This window comes from Pavona decussata, unplaced genomic scaffold (assembly GCF_977016875.1).
Source record: "Pavona decussata unplaced genomic scaffold, jaPavDecu1.1 SCAFFOLD_11, whole genome shotgun sequence".
Classification (NCBI taxonomy): domain Eukaryota; kingdom Metazoa; phylum Cnidaria; class Anthozoa; order Scleractinia; family Agariciidae; genus Pavona; species Pavona decussata.
In genome coordinates, this window is record NW_028145434.1 from 2874398 (window position 1) to 2893284 (window position 18887).

General features: G+C 38.5%; 2 protein-coding genes and 1 long non-coding RNA gene across 8 annotated transcripts in view; 2 read left to right on the top strand and 1 right to left on the bottom strand.

Moving 5' to 3' along the window:
• Window positions 1-67: 67 nt before the first annotated feature.
• On the top strand, window positions 68-3868 carry LOC146488206 (uncharacterized). The gene is made up of 3 exons (XR_014867061.1): window positions 68-1387; window positions 2758-2914; window positions 3652-3868. It is a non-coding gene; the product is annotated as an uncharacterized LOC146488206 (long non-coding RNA).
• Window positions 3869-4499: 631 nt separating this feature from the next.
• On the top strand, window positions 4500-13173 carry LOC146488207 (uncharacterized). Of its 2 annotated transcripts, none has more exons than XM_085122212.1 (3): window positions 4500-4652; window positions 8729-8792; window positions 12520-13173. In XM_085122212.1, exons 1-3 carry the CDS (start codon window positions 4560-4562, stop codon window positions 12810-12812), a joined length of 450 nt encoding a protein of 149 aa, XP_084978338.1. In that variant the 5' UTR covers window positions 4500-4559; the 3' UTR covers window positions 12813-13173. The 2 variants fall into 2 exon arrangements, with proteins under 2 accessions (XP_084978338.1, XP_084978345.1); XM_085122219.1 differs by having other exon boundaries at window positions 4501-4652; window positions 8735-8792.
• The window catches only part of LOC146488208 (uncharacterized), a 71285-nt gene continuing 65368 nt past the window's right edge, over window positions 12971-18887 (bottom strand). For all 5 annotated transcript variants that reach the window (XM_085121964.1, XM_085121951.1, XM_085121937.1 and 2 more), the window contains one exon: window positions 12971-13645. In XM_085121964.1, coding sequence (XP_084978090.1) covers window positions 13587-13645 — 59 coding nt within the window. In that variant the 3' untranslated portion in view covers window positions 12971-13586. The remainder of the gene's footprint in view (window positions 13646-18887) is intronic.

Here is an 18887-nt window from a genome sequence, read left to right on the forward strand (position 1 = left end):
TTCATGGTCTCCACAAAACCTTGAACTTGGTTTACACGTTTTTGTTTTGCGGAGGACGGCAAAGAAATGTTCCAAAATTTAAAAAGCACGTCCAAGGCAATTGTTGTTGCTCATGATTGAGCTTTGTGTTTTGTGGCATTTTCGTTGCCGTCGCCGTTGACGTTGCTTAAGTTCCCTACTAGTACGTCTTGAACGATGCACTATCGAGGATAGTTCTTCTAGACTCATAATCTTGTGCCCGTCTTTAAATAGATGAACTACGAGGCGCATAACCAGAAGCATGCGCATTAATTTTACGGATGACAGCCAATGGCAAATGTGCATGAATTTCGAGAGCGAGTTGACGAATCGGCGAGCGCAAAAGGAACACTAGTACTCGGTCCTCCCAACTGGAAATTTTTCGGCAAAACAAGAATAACTTCAGACAAATTTCTCTTTTCTCGTTTTTACCGCCGAAATGACCAAAATGTAACTGAACCATTTGCTTCAGCTCACTCACGTACCTTGCTCCTTGGTGAGATACGCGGTTTATTTCCCAAAATTCTAGTACCAGCGGAAAGAACCTTTCCATTTGATTCTACAACGGAGCAACTGTTTTGTTCATGGTTCATGGTTCATTTATTTCACACTATTTACACAACATTAACATACAGTAGAAAGAAAAGTATTACAACAGATGATTACAAGATAAAAATAAATACAGTACAAATTATAAAATGTGTGTGGTGGTCAAAGTAGCAAAGGCTTTCTAGTTGACCACCACCTACTTTTAAGTAAACAAAGAAATGACACTGAGCTTTATTGAGATATTAGAAAATGTAGGAAATGCTTGTAGAGCCTAGGATTAATGTACAAGAGAGAATTACATTTGTGTAAATTAAGGTATGTTAGAGATATACTGAACCGAGCAAGAAATCTGAACAGGAAAAGCTTAATCATACAAATGGCAAGCGCTCGACAATTGTACAGTCCATTTGGCGGAAAATTCTCACTGGTTTTCCATACAAATTGAACGCGCTTAGTAACTGCTTTTGACGACAGCGATTGTCAGATCACAATGAACTTGACACATTGAGAAGCAACAATAAGCGGATAATATATCATTAGTTCTTGAAGTAATTTACTCAGTCGTCAAAGCCGTGAAAGTTAGCCATGGTACCTCAGGCAACGCCGACCAAGCCCACTGGAATCTCCTGCCCACAAGTTTTACCAATAAAACATGCCAGTTTGTTCGTCACAATGTAAATGCAAATGGTTGCTCAATACTGCCTGTCACAAATGAGAAGTTCATTATTGAAAATGCCGGCCAATCGCGCTGTCAGTGTAATACTCGCGTCTCTGATGGTTTGCTTATGTCTTCAAAAGACATGGCAGAATCCAATCCAAGGTACGTTGACAAGAGAAAATCAAATTGCTGTTAGTATGATTTATCTTGAGATATTTTCTTACTCAATTTACCGCCTAGCGGGTGTTTAAAACTCGCAGCGTTCTGAATGGAAAGTGGAAAGGTTCTAGTTCACTTCATTACACTAGAATCTTAGTAATTAAAGAGTACTTTATTCTTTAAGTTTCGCTCGATAATACCATCTTGTAGTAAATTGTAACAAGGCAGTAATACTCGCGCAAGCCGGGAATACATGAATTTTTAATTACAATCGTACAGGAAACACAGTTGGAAACATTGGCGAAATGGGAGCATACAATTCCGGCTAACCCTTAAAATTTTCTTTTTTTCTTCTTAACTCGCTATTACGGCTATTTTATGTGGTATACGACTTTCATTGAAAGATTCTTCGAAATTTATTTTGAAAAAATAGAAACCTTCAAAGTTTGGAATGCTATATGACATTAATAGAAAGGCTGAAACGGCTCACACTGCTTGTTTTAAATTAAATACGTATCACTACTCCTTATGTGCCGGTTTAAAAGTATTAAATCATCAACGTTACAAGCGCTCTTCACAAAGAAAAATAGCAACGGCATGGATCGATAATCAAGATGTCACTCAGTATAGTTTTCGAGTTCTTTATTGTTTTATTGTGTGCTCTGAATTTAATTCAATTTACTGAATATGATATTTACATGAACTAGCCGTGATTGGTCGCTAGGAAAAAGTGTCACCAGAGGGGTTAGAGTCGCGTTTGCGGCAAACAGCAAACCTAGGATTCAGGTTAATATTTTCTTGAAAAAAAAAAAAAAAAACGGGTACACGGATGAGAATAGTGCAAACTGAATAATTCTGGCGCTTGATTCTAACGCAAAAGTTCTATATTTTACTGAGAAACTGAAAACAGCCAGGGACAAACTCCGGTAGGATCAACATGTTCAGCCAGTCATTTCCGCCGTTTGCCTTAAAAGTAATTCTCAATCTCTCTATTATTTATTCTTTTTTTTTAAGCACTAAAACAAAACAAAGATCATTGAAGCATAAAATGTCTTGGTGATCTCACTGAACAAAATGCCTCCAGCTGCAGCTACAATTGTAGCTACTATCACAAGAAAAATATGGCGGACGGTACACGTACCGTGATCAGCAGCGTCTCCGATTCAACTCAAGGCTGACGCCGATTAGCCTCCCACGCAGTCATTTTCAGAGGACTCGTATCACCTCCTCCCCACAAACGGCGTCTATGGGGAGGAGGTGATACGAGTCTCCTAAAAATGACTACGTGGGAGGCTAGACGCCGATGAGCTAAAAGTCAAAATGGGCCCCTTTGTAACCTTCTTGATCGATTTAAAACGTTTATTTTCAATCAGATCCTAGCCAACAGAACGAAGTAATACAAAATGGTGGGGAAAACTGTGAAGATAGTTGTTTCGCGGGTTGTATGACGAATGTCATAAACGAGTGTGTGGAGGCTTGTCAACGCTCCTGTCCGGCAGTTTGAGAAATTTTCTGCGACCGTTTCAGAAGGTATTTATTTTGATTTAAAAATACCGTAATTTATTGAAATAATTCATCTAGGAGACTTATTACACGGGGTTTTAGGTTTTGTACACCACCACAGTAAACAGAGTTAAGTGTTGATTTTTCTGAATATTACTTCAAGGTTAAACTTATAGGGTCAGTTATTAAAAGACCGTTTAGATGGTGTTTAACAAAACCACGTTCTAAGCCATTTTCAATTTTGCCAACAGTCTAAACATTGTCTGCTGCTGACAGTAACAAGAAGGCTTGCATCCCAGACTAGAAAACTATTCATCTACTTAAAATAAACCACTTACAAACAGATTTGGAGGCCTACTGATTATCTAAAGCCGCGGCCTAAGTTAGGCTGTTTAAATAACTGGCTCATAGTGTCTAGCAACTAAGTACTTTTCTGAAGGGAAACATCCTGCTAACATAACCAAGTCAATTCAAAATTTTAATTTAAATCCTAAAGATCCAAAATATTCCAAGATAACCTTTATTAAATGCTGGATCATCGGGTCATGCGATTTCCAAAGTTCTGATTGGCTTAGAGTCCAGGGATGTCAACCATTATACCGAAAAATAGCAGCTATTTTTAAAAACCGTTTCTTCATTGCTTTTCAAAACAGATAACTCGCCACTCGCGCTAGTTGGATTTGGGATGACATGATTATAGCCAACCTGGGCCTACGTGGAATAATAGGAAATTATTATAATATAGTATATATTTTTCTCAACAGAAAGGATCGTCACCTCAGCGAATATGAGCTTGTGGATTGATTCGGAATGCCACAATATTCGATGTCACCCAGCCTTCACTGAATGGAACTCCCACATCCCAAAACGTGTAATAGAGAGATTTCAATAAATTTCACAATCAATTTTTTTTGACAACGTTCAGTCGCGTTATGAAACTGTGATCTTTGCGCGCCAGTCTTGTCTTACGCTTGATCATTTTTAAAATATTCCCTGAGAGTTACCGCGGAGCCTGCCGCATACGATACACAGGTTACCTATGTACAAGGGTGTTCAGTTTCTATAACATGAAGCAGCAAGGGTACTGCTACTCCTTCTCCTAAATGGGTGCTAGTCCATCCGGCAGGGTTTCCCGGCTGCGGAAGCATGTTGCCTGTTCTTATCTATACGCCTTAGCGAGAACAGAAGTCGCTACAACAACATGTCTCCACACTGACTGCATGGCATTAAGTATTTGCTATTACTGTTTTGGTCACTGTTTCTTTCTCTTTTCCTTACCTGGATTATAGAGCGCAAAAACATTGTCTCTAGTTCGTTAAATATTTTTTACCATTCACAAGCTGTAATTCCTTAGTCTTCGCTAAGACAGTTTTTTCTCCCGTTCGCTTTCATGCTTAAATCTAAGAACTAACAAGAGACTCCTGGGGAAAAACGAAAAGGAGATCAAAATGCGTATTTCAAAACCACCTCGCGCATTTAAAATTAACTGTGCTCGTTTAATGTTTCACGCATCCTGCATCCTAGAAAGCAGAGGCTTTCTTTTGTACTTTTGAGACCTCTTGGTCTAATATATCAATATTTGCTTTTCGCTCTCAAACGTTGGTATAGCAACAAGACGTTCGCCATATAGAACGTTTGTTCAAAGCCGAGCAAGTATTGCCAGTACACATAAATGAAAATTATTTCAAAATCAAAACCACGCTTGAATTTTCACCTTTGTGGCAAGAAGTCTATGCAGTTTGCCTGTCCTCTGTATGAAACGAAGGTATGTGAGATCTCAGATGAGTTACATTTTGATATTGTTTGAAACACACTATCTTCTGCTCGCCCTTTGGTCGAATGATTTGATTCAGATCCAACTCGGCTAGTTTTCACTAGCGACGCAAGCACAGACGCGAGCAGCAGCGCAAGCATAATAATGCGTATTTCTCCGTGAAAACGGCCTCGATGCAAGCATAAGCACAAGTACAAGGATCAAAATTTTCCTTTTCTTGTGCTTGTGCTTGCGTTGTGTTCGTAAACGTACACTTGACAGAAAGCTTATATGCTTATAATTGTGCTTGTGCTTGTGCTTGCGCCTGTGGTTACGTCGCTAGTGAAGGCCAGCTGGCTGAGCCATTTCACTTCAAAAAGGGCTCAAGCTTTTCATTCCGCAGTTCCAATAACCATTCCAGAGAAATAAACATTACTGAGGTACCTGTAGTTGTACAGTGTAAATATCTTGTAACGTTTGAAATTGTGGACGAAATTCCAATTATAAGTTAGGCTGATATAGCGTCAATCAGATTAATTTTGTTTTTCGTCGACAATTTCAAACCTTACAAGATATTTACACTGTACAACCACAGATACCTCAGTAATGTGCATTGTCTAGATCTGGAATTGGATGAAAAACTTGGGCCTTGCACATAGAATCGAATACATACTCCCTTGCATCGCATATGGTTTATATATTTCTGAGCATAACAAAATCAACTTTTCAAATACTGCGCGGTGTTTTAGAGAATAAGCTTATCTTTCAGTAGGTAACGGGAAAATGAAATAAACATGCATCATGAAGTTAACGAGACAAAAGCTACTCAGACACGAATAAAGATTAGCACATTACAATTATTTCCAATCGACAATTTTCGTCCTTTTTGCCAAGGGTCAACATTGGAACATGGGAACGGTTGCAGTTAAATTAAATTGATCTATTGATAACATTTGCTTATAATCATGTGCAGAGCGTAAAAATGCTATACAGTATATTCCAATCAAAACGGTGGATGTGACGAATAAAATTCGGCTAAACCGAATTTTCAGGGAAATCACCGTTGGAAAAATTATTAAGAAATTTCGCAAGTTGCAGTGAGTGATAGTACCGTACAGGCCCGCAAATGATCCCCGGACCGTGGAAATGATCCCCAAATTTAACCGCAGATAATCCCCGTACGGGAAATGATCCCCAGATTAGACCGCAAATGATCCCCGATCGCCTTACCATAAATGTTGAATGGAATGGACTCAAATTTAAACAGTGGATTTAAACTTTATACACTTTTTTATTTCTTCTTCTTCTTCTTCTTCTTAATAACACCAGTCGTTATATTAAGCTATCTGCATGCAAATTTCACAACTTTAAAAATTATAATGTAGGAGCTCAGTGCAACAGAACAATTTACTTTATATAAACTGGAACATACATGCCAATTGTTCTCTCGGGTGTGTCGCCTGAGAACAATAAGCAATTCAAGGGTGCGTCGCTTTTGCTCCGTGAGCTGGGCTAACTCTGATGTATTTAATAGAAATTTCTTCAGAGGGAGATTTTGAACTCGGCCGTTCTTATCTCGGGTGTATACGTATCGGCAGTAAAGGACGAGCAATCGGGTGTGTTGCCTTTGCTTTGCCGTGTTTAATACTCACTGCACATCGACGATAACTTTATTTTACTCCGGATTTTTCAATTGTTCGGAGGTTTTTGACTGAACCGGAAATAATCTACTGCACGCAGTGAGTGAATGTTGATTGCTGTGAATGTTGATTGGGTGAGACTCGTATTGCACCGAAAATGTGTTTTAAACTGTCAACAGCACTCCCGTAGACAATAGGCCTCCTGTACTGATCGAGGAAAAATTTGGATGGCAAGATCGGTTGCTAAGACATGCGGCTCGCCATGGAGCGGGACAATGGTCTTCTGAAGGTCTATGCCGACGACAGTGTGTTTTGTAAAAAAAAAAAAATAAATTAAAGAAGGACTGGGAGTCCAACCAGTGGCAAAACGAAAACGAAAGACAAAATCAACATATTACACGATAACGTATTGGACGACCGAGGCTAATACGTTATGCTTAAGACTAAGATCCGATTAAGAACAAAGGCAACGATAGTGGGCGAGATTTGACCGCCGTCTGAAGCGCATTGACCGATTCTCCTTCCTTTTTCGAAAAACAAATTTTAAAAAAACTTGCGAAAGTCTTAACTGACCCGCGGCGCTATTTAATTTGGAAGAGTTTCGTACAATTCTTGCACATTTTAGGCATTGTAATGATATAAGTAAATCATATACATGTACATGTTACAGTTTATAGGTAAATTGTTCTGTTGCACTGTGCTGCTATATTATAATTTTTAAAGTTGAGAAATTTGCATGCAGATAGTTTAAATATAACGACTGGTGTTATTAAAAAAAAAATGAAATCTATAAAGTTTAAATCCACTGTCCAAATTTGAGTCCATTCCATTCTTTATTTATGGTAACGCGATCGGGGAGCATTTGCGGTCCAATATGGTGATCATTTCCTGTCCGGGGATCATTTGCGGTTCAATTTGGGGATCATTTCCGGTCCGGGGATCATTTGCAGGCCTGTACAGCACCATAAACGAAGAGATTTGGGGTTTTTTTTTATCAAACAATGTAGCTTATATATTTATTTCACCAGAAAACCCAAGGCTATTGCGTTTCAGTTTAGCTTGCCTGACTTCGATGTTCTCTTATGAATTCCGCAATGTTTACAAAAATATCCCGGGATATTTTGACAACGGCGAGTGTGAATACTTCAGGTTCATGTGTTGCAACCAAATCTTAACGCCCCAGTATTTTTGCCGAATCAGTACCTTTGTAAAAAAAATATGTTGCTATATCAACCACTTAGAAGTATTCCATTACACAGTCAATAACCACAGAAACGTTCAGTTTAAAGGGGCACTGTCATGGCGATTTTGCAGTATTTTGGTCAAAACTCGGCTCAAACATTTGACGAAAAACGTTTTTGCAAACATGAAATTGCTCTTAGAACTCCAGTAAGAAAATATTAAGGGATTTCTACAAGGAAGGACTAACTTAAATTGATTTTTAACGACTTCTCTTAAAAACACAAGAAGAACTTGAAAATAGTGGCCAATTTTTTCAAGTTGTAATCCATTTTCATCCGAGCCATCCGCAGCCAAACAGAACTAAAACTAGCTTCTGTGCATTAGCAGGGTTATTGTAAAAAAAAAAACTGAACCATTATTTTAATTATTCCATCGATTGAAGTATGTTTTTTGGCCATTCAAAGTAACTTTAAAATTGTTGACACTGCCCTTTTAAACTGGTTAAAAATTTTGATACTGTTGAAACACTATAGACCAGAGCAGTCAGAACGAGGCTGTGAGCTATGCTAATTATTGATTCAGTACGAGACTTTCCTCCAAGGAACTAGGCTATATTGTTCCACCTAATGTTATTTTACACAAACTCACAGCTACTAAAGCTTGCAGCGCCGAATGGCTGTTCATTTTACTGTACACAGAGATCAATCGAGCGCAATAATTGTTTCAGCGTTATTAGAAAAGAAAACTGTGACATTCATTCAACCATATACTTTTGCGACTGGTAGCCTAATGAGCATTTAGCGGGATAGAACGGGGCCAATCAGAGGCTTGCTTGGAGGTAGTTCTTAATTTAAAAAATCTCCCAACACTTTATATGCTCTGTTGGCGGTTATGAATAATTCGTGACTGGCTGGCAGAATACCTTTATGAACAGATAGCGTGCTATTGCGGGGCCAATCGGAGGATTGCTTGGAGGCAGTTATCAATTAAAAAATTTTCGGACACTTGATATACTCTGTTGGATGTATTATTACCATATAGCGTGCCAGTACGGAGCCAATCAGAAAGCTTGGTTGCTCATATCCCTGGGAGAGTTTTAAATTGAAAAAATAAATAAAAAAATTGACACCTGATATTGCTTTGTTGGTTGTTATGAAGACTCTCGCCATGAGACAACCGTTCTTTCTTTCTGGCTGGAGTGACGTGAAGACATAACACTTAATATGCTATATTTTTTTTCTTCGTAACCACACCTTTGAACATAAGTTGAAGATGAAGTACTCAACGATGCTCTTAGTTGTGACAATTTTCCAGCAATTTTTCATCCGAGGTGAGTTACTTTATTTATATTTATTTTGGCACACGAAAGAAGTTGCAACACGGAACATACAATTATGTATACTAAAATATAAACAAAGTGACGAGGAGGCCTTAGGGAAACTCCCGATCAAAAGCTTATATGTGATTAGGCCAAATCAAACTACGTATGAATTATATCATTTACATGGCTGCGAGATAATGGCATTGAATAAAGTCGATAGCATAAATGTAAATGAGATACAGTTCATGAAAACATTGTCAATGCTCTTGAATTGGAAGCGTAAGCGACGTGAGCTGGTAAAACCTGTAATCGTTTCAGTAGCCAGTTACATTGGTCTCAAGTAGTTAGATGCGACCTTAACGTAATTTGCTTTCAACAACTCATAAACGCTTTTACCAGTACGATTTTTTCCTCAAACGGAAGCTAATATACAGGATCCTAAAGGCATTTAGAGCTGCAGTGCCCAGGGGCGAGGAGGGGTGGGGAGGGGGGGGGGGGGGGGGCTAGAGCTCCAAGACACAGCATATCATGACTTTAGTAACTAATGTAATTTGGAACTTAAGCAAATACCCGGCTTTCTCTATAGAAAAAAGGTTCAGTTGAGAAGCAATCGATAAAGTGGAAAAGGGTGGCGCTAGGTGCGTGAGAAAAACTCTTCCTACACCAGGGAACAGTATCATAAATAAACAACGTTTGGGTGTTTTATACAACCTGGAAGAACGCATTTCACTCTGTTATGGATCCAGAGTTTACTGTAGTCGACTTAAAATGTAACAAATGCCTATTCTGTTTCATCACCCTGGAAATGAAGACAAAAAGACAAATTTTTCAAATCTAATCCTAGATGTAGAAGACAAGTCTTCAGTTTTCTAGTGCTGAACTTCCCTGTATGTTGCCATCAGTAGGTTAACCAACATGGGAAAATGTGGCCGGTATATATCTTGCAATTTGCAGTTCATGTTGACCAGTATCCTGGGGATAATCATGATTTAAGCGGAAACCAACCCTCACTATTCTGTTCATAATGTTTCTATGCTCGGTTTCGTGGCTCGAAGCTCTGCCAATCCTAGAACGGCCTATGGACACACAATGCCGTCAGCGAGGCAAGGTATTATATGGAAAACTTTAAGTCTTTTCTCGTGAAGATTTGCGCTCATTATGCTTTTAAATGCGCTAAGTCCCCGGCTTCTATATAGGCTTCCTAGCCTTTAACACATTCAATATTGTAAATAGTTGAGTAGGAATATTGTAATAGTAGGAATATTGTGTATCGTCTATAATGTATTTATGTTGTATTTTTTGGTTAATGGCAAAATAAACGAATTGAATCGAATTAAAGCACGCGAGCGACTGGTATAATTCTTATCAGATCTGCAATTATGTACGTAATAAATACTGTTGAGTTAGACTAATCACGAATTATTTATGAAATTTTTGAAACAGCTTAGGAAGATCTGCAGTGTTAAAAGCAGCTGTTCAATACAATATATATTTCATATATTTACATTCATTTGTTCGAATACAGTGTTGAAGACAAGACTCTTTACGTAGTCTACCTTTGTTTAATACTTACTATACTAAGTTTTGTATCAAAGAATACTGAACTAAACCCAGTAAGAATGCAACAGTGATGTCCACTCCAAAAACTTCGGTTGATCTAGGCACGAATTCTCCCCGTGGGTACTGTGGAATAGTTTGACAGAGGGATACGTCGAGGCTTTAAAACTTAACGACAGGGAAATGGGCTGTAAAACTCACAGACAATTGTTTGAATGAAGCAGATATATCAGTCAGAAAGGTGCAACCGTGAGTGTAAAGGTGATATAGAAGGCATTGTTCATAGCCAATGCTTCATAGCTAAGACCGAATGCTAACCAGTTGAGCAAAGCTACCAATTTTAGGGACGGTGCCTACTAATACCGAAGTATTTTGGCGCGGTTTATGACTGTGTGGGAAAAGCAGATCTTAGCGAGGATTATTGAAATCAAAAAAGAAAATTGGCGATCACCACGCATTTTTTTAGAGATAATTAAGCAACAATTATTCTAAAAAGCAGCAAAATACAAAGCAATGTATGGCGTTTTCATCCAAATTGAAGCTTCATTATCTTTGAAAAATGCATGGTTACCCCAAATTTTCTTTTTGGATACCAAAAGCACTTGCTAAGTTCTGCTTTCCCTGAATAGTTTTAAACCGCGCAAAACTATCCTTGTATTAGTAGGCATCACCCATAGGAAACCCAAGTATCTCGAGATGCGCAGAACCTATGCGCAGTAACAATAGCGGGCACCGTCCTTAAGCCTCCATCGTCGGTCTTCGACTGACTAAACCATACTATAAAGTGGTCACGGTAACGGGAAAGGTTAGCTTAAGGGCGATTTAGACGGTACGATTTTGCCTACGATTTGTCGCATGCGACACGCATACGCCATGCCTACAACACGAATCGCGTCGTGTAAATCAACCTACAACATCCTTACGACAGACGCACACAACACGAAAAATGTCGTAGGATTTTAAAACATGTCTTAAAATCCTACGACAATCGTAGGTAAAGGCAATGTTGAGTGGCGAGAGTTGTGTACGATTTTTACATGACGCAAGCAGCGCGCGCTCTAGAAATCGCATGCGACAAATCGTAGGCAAAATCGTACGTCTAAATCGCCCTTTAGAATTACACGTCTTCGACTGCACAAAAATAAAAACTTGAGAACAATGTTAACAAACTCGCATTTTACCTTCATTGTTAATGCTGGGTCTTTGTATAAGCAGCTTATCGCCTTTGACGGACAGCTGTAACTCATCCCTGTTTTTCTACATCCGAGAAACTTTTGTTTATTGTTCAGATCACTCGAGCGAGGCCCATACTCTATGCTCTGTTCGCTTTAGTCCACGACATTTACGGTTTTGAGTGTTTTCACACGGAATAAAATACCGGCTGCTTGTAATGAACCAAAGCATAAAAATGTGACACTAATCTACATTAAAGGCGTGGAAATTCCAATGGGTTACAGATCATTCCGAAGTTGGAGCATATCTTCAGTACGGATAGCTCCTCAACTAAACCTTCCTTTCTATAGAGAAAACCGCGTATTTGCTTGAGTCCCAACTTCTCGCATTTGGTAGTGGGGATCGTCTCGTCTTTTGCAGCTTTATTAAACCAATAAAATATACAAGCCCCGGGATCAGTAAATATAAATTTATGATAGAAAGTGTACTACAGTTACTCGAGTTTCACGCACTAAGCGATCATCAGACTGTACCGTTGGATAGAAGCCCCAGGATAGAAATATTAAAAGGGCCAACGTGTCAAATAAACCTGTGTGCTTTAAGTAAATCTGCGCCAGAGTGAGTAAAAACCATACAGGGCAAGATGGAACTACTTAAGTTTTTAAGAAAGGGCTTGGAAAAATACACGGAAAAAATGCCTGAGAACATCAGCATAGAGAAATTGCAAAATATCTCCTTACTGGGATCGGCCCATATTTTAAGAAAAGTGCAAGTCTCGATCGCGTACAAAAAAGACCCGAAAAGAAAACGCCTTTTGACTAACAGGGTATACCTCACCATTAACGCTAAATATTAACAACAAAAGGTGAAAAGTTCAGGTATTATTTCGTGCCATCAATTCTCGCTTATAGATGGTTCGAATTGATTCGAAGACGGAAGGCGTAAATTGACCAGCGAAATAGTTATGATTGTTTCTCACTGATGAATGATGTTTTCTGTTTTGCAGCCGTACCACTCCGTTGCAACGTGTGTATCAGCTGGGTGTCTTGGGAAGACTGTGCAAAGTCACAGGAACCTTTAACGTGTGAATCAGCAGACTCCTATTGTTACCGACATAGCCTACAGGCAGATTTTGGCGGATACAACTTGATTACATTTGCTAAAGGTTGTGCAACATCTGATAAATGCACTCGAAAAGCCATTAATCGTTGTAAAAACAGCCAAAGCCAAAATCAAGCAATGAAAGTTAAAGATGCAAAATGTAACCTGGAGTGTTGCCAGGGAGATTTATGTTATTAGGCGAACAAAAAGTGATTTGCCTCTGTCACCGGGAACACACGAATCTTTAAAATACTTTTCTCTAGGAATCTGCAGTCATTCAAAAATATAATTTTAAAGCGTTTCGTAAACATGGTCTAACTATCCCTTGAAATTGCCAGAATTGTCGTCGCATTTCGTTTTTCTATGTAAGCGTTTTTTTGTGCTTCGTTCATAGAAATTTTGCCTCATTAGCTAGTCTAATTGCATTGTTAACTGAAATAGAACAATTTTTTTACAATTTTAAGAAATTAGTGGAGTGAATGTGAAATGCATGTGTCTAAACTTAGTTCTTGTGCTCAAAAGACTTCCGAGAAAATAAAAATGAAGTAATTATACTTTATCAGTTCTCCCTATATATTACTTGCGGGGAGGGGAGTTCTGTGTTTTATCTCTTGATCCGGGCGGAGAGTCAATGAACACAAAATATTGAAGCTGAAGCGAATAAGTGTCTCTGTTTATTCCCTTTTTGAAAGGGGGAAAATTTGGTGGGAAAAGACGTACCCACATACACTGAATGGTTTGACACTTGGTAGTTTGAGCTGTTTCAGTGTGGTGTTTTTAACAAAGCTGATCAACGGGGAAAAAGATTCTTCCTACGCCATTTTATTATATTGCATACTGAGCCCAACTTTACAGATGCTAAGATGTAGATGCAACTAAAAACATAAAACCCCATGCCTCACGAAAACTATAACTGCTAACTAATGAAAAAACAAAAGCTAACTTCAATTTTCGACGAACGACGGTGACTACTTATGCTGTGAATAGGACCATGGACTTGAAAGTTTCATCACTTGTAGTGGAATCCATAACTGCAAAAATAGAGAAAGGATAATTGTGTAAGTAACGTGTAAAATAATGTTGTAACGGAGGCAGAAAATATTTCAATAGTAATAGACAGACTAAGCACCAGTCTACTTCAGATATGTGCTTGTTCGTAAGTAAATTCAACCAAAAACAAAACAAAACTATGGAGCTATTAGGAAAGTTGAGTCAAGTTTAATTTCACGATGAAAGTAATTCGAATGTAGAAATTGCTTGAGGTGAAAGTAGGTTGTTTTTGTCTAGATCTCTTTCGAGTAAATAGTAGCTGTTCCCTGGGGTAATAGGAGAACTTTGTGCAAAAGCAATTTTCGTTAATGACTATAGTGCAAATCTTTGTGTTTCTCACAGAGAATGATTTTGTTTTTCAGAATCGAACCACCAGGATTTTATCCCCATCAAAAATGAATTCAAAGTATTCAATTTGAAGAGAAGGAAATGATTGAGGCTAATGATTGTCTTATGGGGAGAACTATTAATTTAAACTTAGGGGACTTCTTCCATTTGCCAGAACTATAGCCGACCTCAATGGATAGGTTAAAAAAACAAACTACGAGATAACATGGAAACGATAAGCAAACTCAAATGGAATTGGGCTGGTCATGTAGCGAGAAGAACAGATAATCATTGGGCAATACGCATTACGTTCTGGACGCCCCGGGGACACACAAGGAACCGAGGAAGACCATGGACGAGATGGCGGGACGATTTAGATAGTTTCCTAAAGCACTGGCACCGTGTCGCGCAATACGTGGTCCAGTGGAGGTCAATGGGGAAGGCCTACGTCCAACGACGGACATTTAGCGGCTGAAACTGATAGCCGGCCAAAATAACCGATTCGCAGACAGAATACAGCAATTTCAATGGAGAATTCATTATATACTATTCCTTCAGATTTCTTCGAGATGATTTGTACAGCTTTTAGAATGTATTATCATCATCATCGTCATCATCATCATCATCATCTTTATTTATTTATTTATTTATTTATTTATTTATTTATTTATTTATTTATTTATTTATTTATTTATTTATTTAAACACGGAATCCCTTTCATAAAAATGCTTTTCCAGAGAGCCGTGTAAAAGATAAAATAAGTCATACAGTACGGGAAATAGGAGTATTAAGTCTTAAGTATATATGAATAAATTACAAATATAATACAATATGGAAAACATATAACAAAACATACAGCAGGAGATAGTTAGAACTATAATGTATAAATAGGAGACTAAGGCCTTAAATATAAACAAATAAATTACAAATGTAATAAAAACAATTTCAAGCTCGTCTGACCTTTGACCTTACCAGGCAGACTATTCCAGAGAACCGCTCCTCTATAATGGAAGCTGTTTTTTCCAGCTTCAGTACATGGTCTTGGTACAAGTAAATTGCATGTAGAGTTTCTTAAGTTGTAAGAATACATAGAGTTTGTACATGTAAAAAATTGTGTAAAATGATCGGGCATAGTTCCATTAATCAGTTTATACACTATTGTAGCTAATTGCCTTCTCTTTCATATCTCAAGATTATCCCATCAAAGTTCATCCAGTATCTCAACCAACCGTCTATCATAATTCGACAAGGTTAATACTGTGGAAGCCCTGTTTTGGAGGACCTGGAGTCGGTCACACATCCCCCTACCACAGCTCCCCCTTACTGTACTACAATAATCAAAATATGGCAGTACAAGGGAGCTGTACATTGTAATTAATGTTTCACGAGGTATGAGATGTCTAACACGTCTCAGAGCTCCTATCCCTCCAGAGGATTTCTTAGCAATTTTATCTACATGATCTACGTGATCTCTACGTTAATGATTGATCTATTTCGACACTTAGATATTTACATGAGTTACCCCTTGTAAGGTAATGGTAATTTACTTGTATATTGAATTGATGCTCGAGGTGTTTTATCCTACATTGAGTAGCTAACATAATGTATTTGGTCTTTATCACATTTAGGCTTTAGTTATTAGCCAAGAACTGGAATTTCATGTAAATCATGCTTCATCAGTTGTTCCAGGGTATTCATCAAAATGTGCAACAGTTAAGCTGGTATCATCTGCATCCATCCGCACTTTAGAATAGAGATCACAGGATGGAAGATCATTAATGTAAATAATAAAAAGTAACGGTGACTACAACATAAACGTTGCGAGGCATGTTCATTTCGGGGAATGTACCACCAGGCAACCATCCGTGCAACTTGTGTCAAAACGGCGAAACGAAATTGTGAGACAGGTTCAATGAAAAATCGCCCAGTGTAACAGCGCCTTTTAGAGTACAAGTGTATATATTTCTATCTATAGATGAACACAACATATAGATATCTCATTCATTACTTACCAGAGCTGGAGGTAGGTGTTGGGGTCGTGTAACTATGGTCTGGAAGTAGTTGATGCTAAAACGAACAAATCAAATATTCATATCAATAGACCATATTCGTATTCCCGTAATTAAACTAGAACAAGCTTGCGCGTAAAAATGTTTCAGGCGGTAGGTATTAAAGTATTTCCTGACTAAACTTTACTTTCTCGTAACTTTTTTCTTATAGGAAGAAAAACAGAAACTTTAGAACAACTGAAGCCAGTTGACATTAAGGACTAAGACTTGCCAGCATTCGACTACAACTACCAGAACTCATTTTGTTTTGGCTTTCATATCCAACCCATATCCAACCCATTAATGAGCAAATTACAGTAGTACTGAAGGATTCTGGACGCCATAATGAAAATGTCATTCTTGTGCTTGCTGTTTTGTTCTGCGTTTGCGGGCTCGCTCATCCGTTTCAACACCATACAAGCGTTTTACCAACCTTGGCGCCCATAAGCTTTATTTACTTTTACTTGCGTTCAGTGTCCGTCGTTTTTTGGACGTTTACGATGCAGCGATTGATCATTAAAATGATTACATTTGTTTGAGTTGTACAACTTTATCTTTTTAATATTAAAAAACTGATTTAATGGATCCTAGTTAACAGAATATACAAGTTATCATAATGGTATATAGATATCTCATACATTACTTACCAAAGCTGGAAGTAGGCGTGGGAGGTGAGCTTGGTCTGGAAGTTGTTGGCGCTAAAGCGAATAAGTCAGAAATTCATTTCATTATTTTTTAACCATGTCAAATTCACTGTGCTATAAGGATTGGGGGAGTTCATGGCACATAAGTTAAAGTAGATAGGAATTGGGCGTTCAGCGTACGGGAGGTAAGGGAGGTATGACGTCACAATAGCCCAGGAGGGTGACATCATCCGAAAACAATGGTATAACGGGAGGTTAGGGAGGTACGACGTCACAATAGCTCCTGGATTGACATGGTAAAAAAGTGATGACATCATCTAAAAATAGTATAGTGACATCATTGGGGGGGAGGAATATTTTGCTCTCATTATAAAACGATGATCTCATAGTTTAAAAATAGAATAGTCATAAAATAGTTATAGAACTTTCCCGCTATGAAGTAGGAAACACAAAATATGATGGTTCTAAGCAGTTATTTACCATCAGTGAGTTTAAATCATTCGCTAAGCCTCGGTTGGTGGTTTGAAATTTTTTGCTCCACGGAAGGTGAAAGCCCTGGCCTTTCGCAACCTACACTTGGGTAGTGTGAGGTCATTATTTTGCCTGGCGTTCCTTTGGTGAATTTTTGAAGGGTGTTGAAATCATTCTCGAAGATAAGCGGGAGTTAGGTTGTTCGTTCATTTGGACCATTTGTATACAGTAGTCTATTTTCATTGTCCGTAAGCGTATGAAAAAGCGATTACTGCCAAGCACATTATTCACGAATTGTGAGTTTCAGTAATAATCATACATTTTCAGTGATTCTATTTTGGATGAATTTGATCGAGATTATGTGATTTTGTTGGTTATAAGAGATGAAATCAGACATCAGACATCGGACGCGTGTTTCGATTCACGCACCGTTACTTAAGCTATTATGTTAATTAAGTTGAGCTTTGTCGAGGATTAAACAGTAAAAACAGTCTTTTGTTGACTTTGTTTCTCACGTTGCTCCGAATAAGAATATTTTTACGGTTGATCGATTCCTGGCTGCTTAAATTAATTTGCATGTTATGTTTGGCGCGCACTGAAAAAATAAAACACGCTCAGAATTTACTGAAAATTCTTTATTTTAATCGTTCAGCAATTCAAGTACAAAGCAAAGTTCTTATTACAGCGTTAATCATCTTTATCCTCTTCATCGCTAGGGGGATAGAATGTCATTTTTGGTATCCTTTCAGCCACGTGTGTGATTGCGCCACAATTTTATTAAAATTCCTCCTATTGAGAAGCCTTATATGGATGATTTCTGTTAGTTCGCCGGGATCTTCTTGAGGGACGATCATCGTCATCCAGGTAGTTTTTAAACCGAATTCGAGGTAGTTTTTTTCTTTTCTGTGTAGGTGAGGGTACTGTGGGAGGGGGTGTTAAGATGGACGAGGGAAGTGACGCTTCCGCGGGCGTCGCTTATGTTGCGATTGGTTCTTGGGCAGCGGTCGCCTGTATAACCGTGGGTGTTTGGACAGCGGCTGCTTGTACAGTCACTGGTTCTTGATCTGGCATAAGATTGCTAGAAATTTGTCTCTGTTCTTCAGAGTAGGGTGGATTTGATTCTTTGAGTCTGAAATTCAACTGTTGTTTAAACGTCAAACACTTGTTTTGCAGCTGCATGTAATGCTTTGCGCTTTCGTCATCTCCAAGGTCTGATCGTGAGAGAAGAACATCCATTGAATCTTGTAATTTCTGCATTACTGGAACTACTGGGGGAGTCATTACGTTCTGTTGTTTGAGGTACTGTAGTAGTTCCTGCGAGATATTGTCCGGTACTGCTACGTTATCAAATCGTTCTTCGCCAGGTAACGTTCGTTCGCAATCTACAGTTGTCTTGAGTGGTGGTTTTACGATCAACTAGGAGATAACCAAAGTGCCTCTGTACGGCTTGCTCATAGTGATTAATAAAGAAATCGTTGTGCCTGGGATACATTTGCTTTGCCAGGGTCAGAACTTGAAGTTTATCCCGGGGGTTCTTGAAAAGGACTAAGTAGTGACTGTTTAAGCTGATACTTCGACTGCCTTTTCCTTGATGAAATAAGTTCTGCACGATGTAAATTATGCTTAGGTTGCGATGATGGGATCCTCTTGTAAACAGGTTGACGATTCGCTTGTCTTCACCGGCATCAGCCATCTGATCATCGATCACCATTAAGTTGCGTTGGCGGATGTCA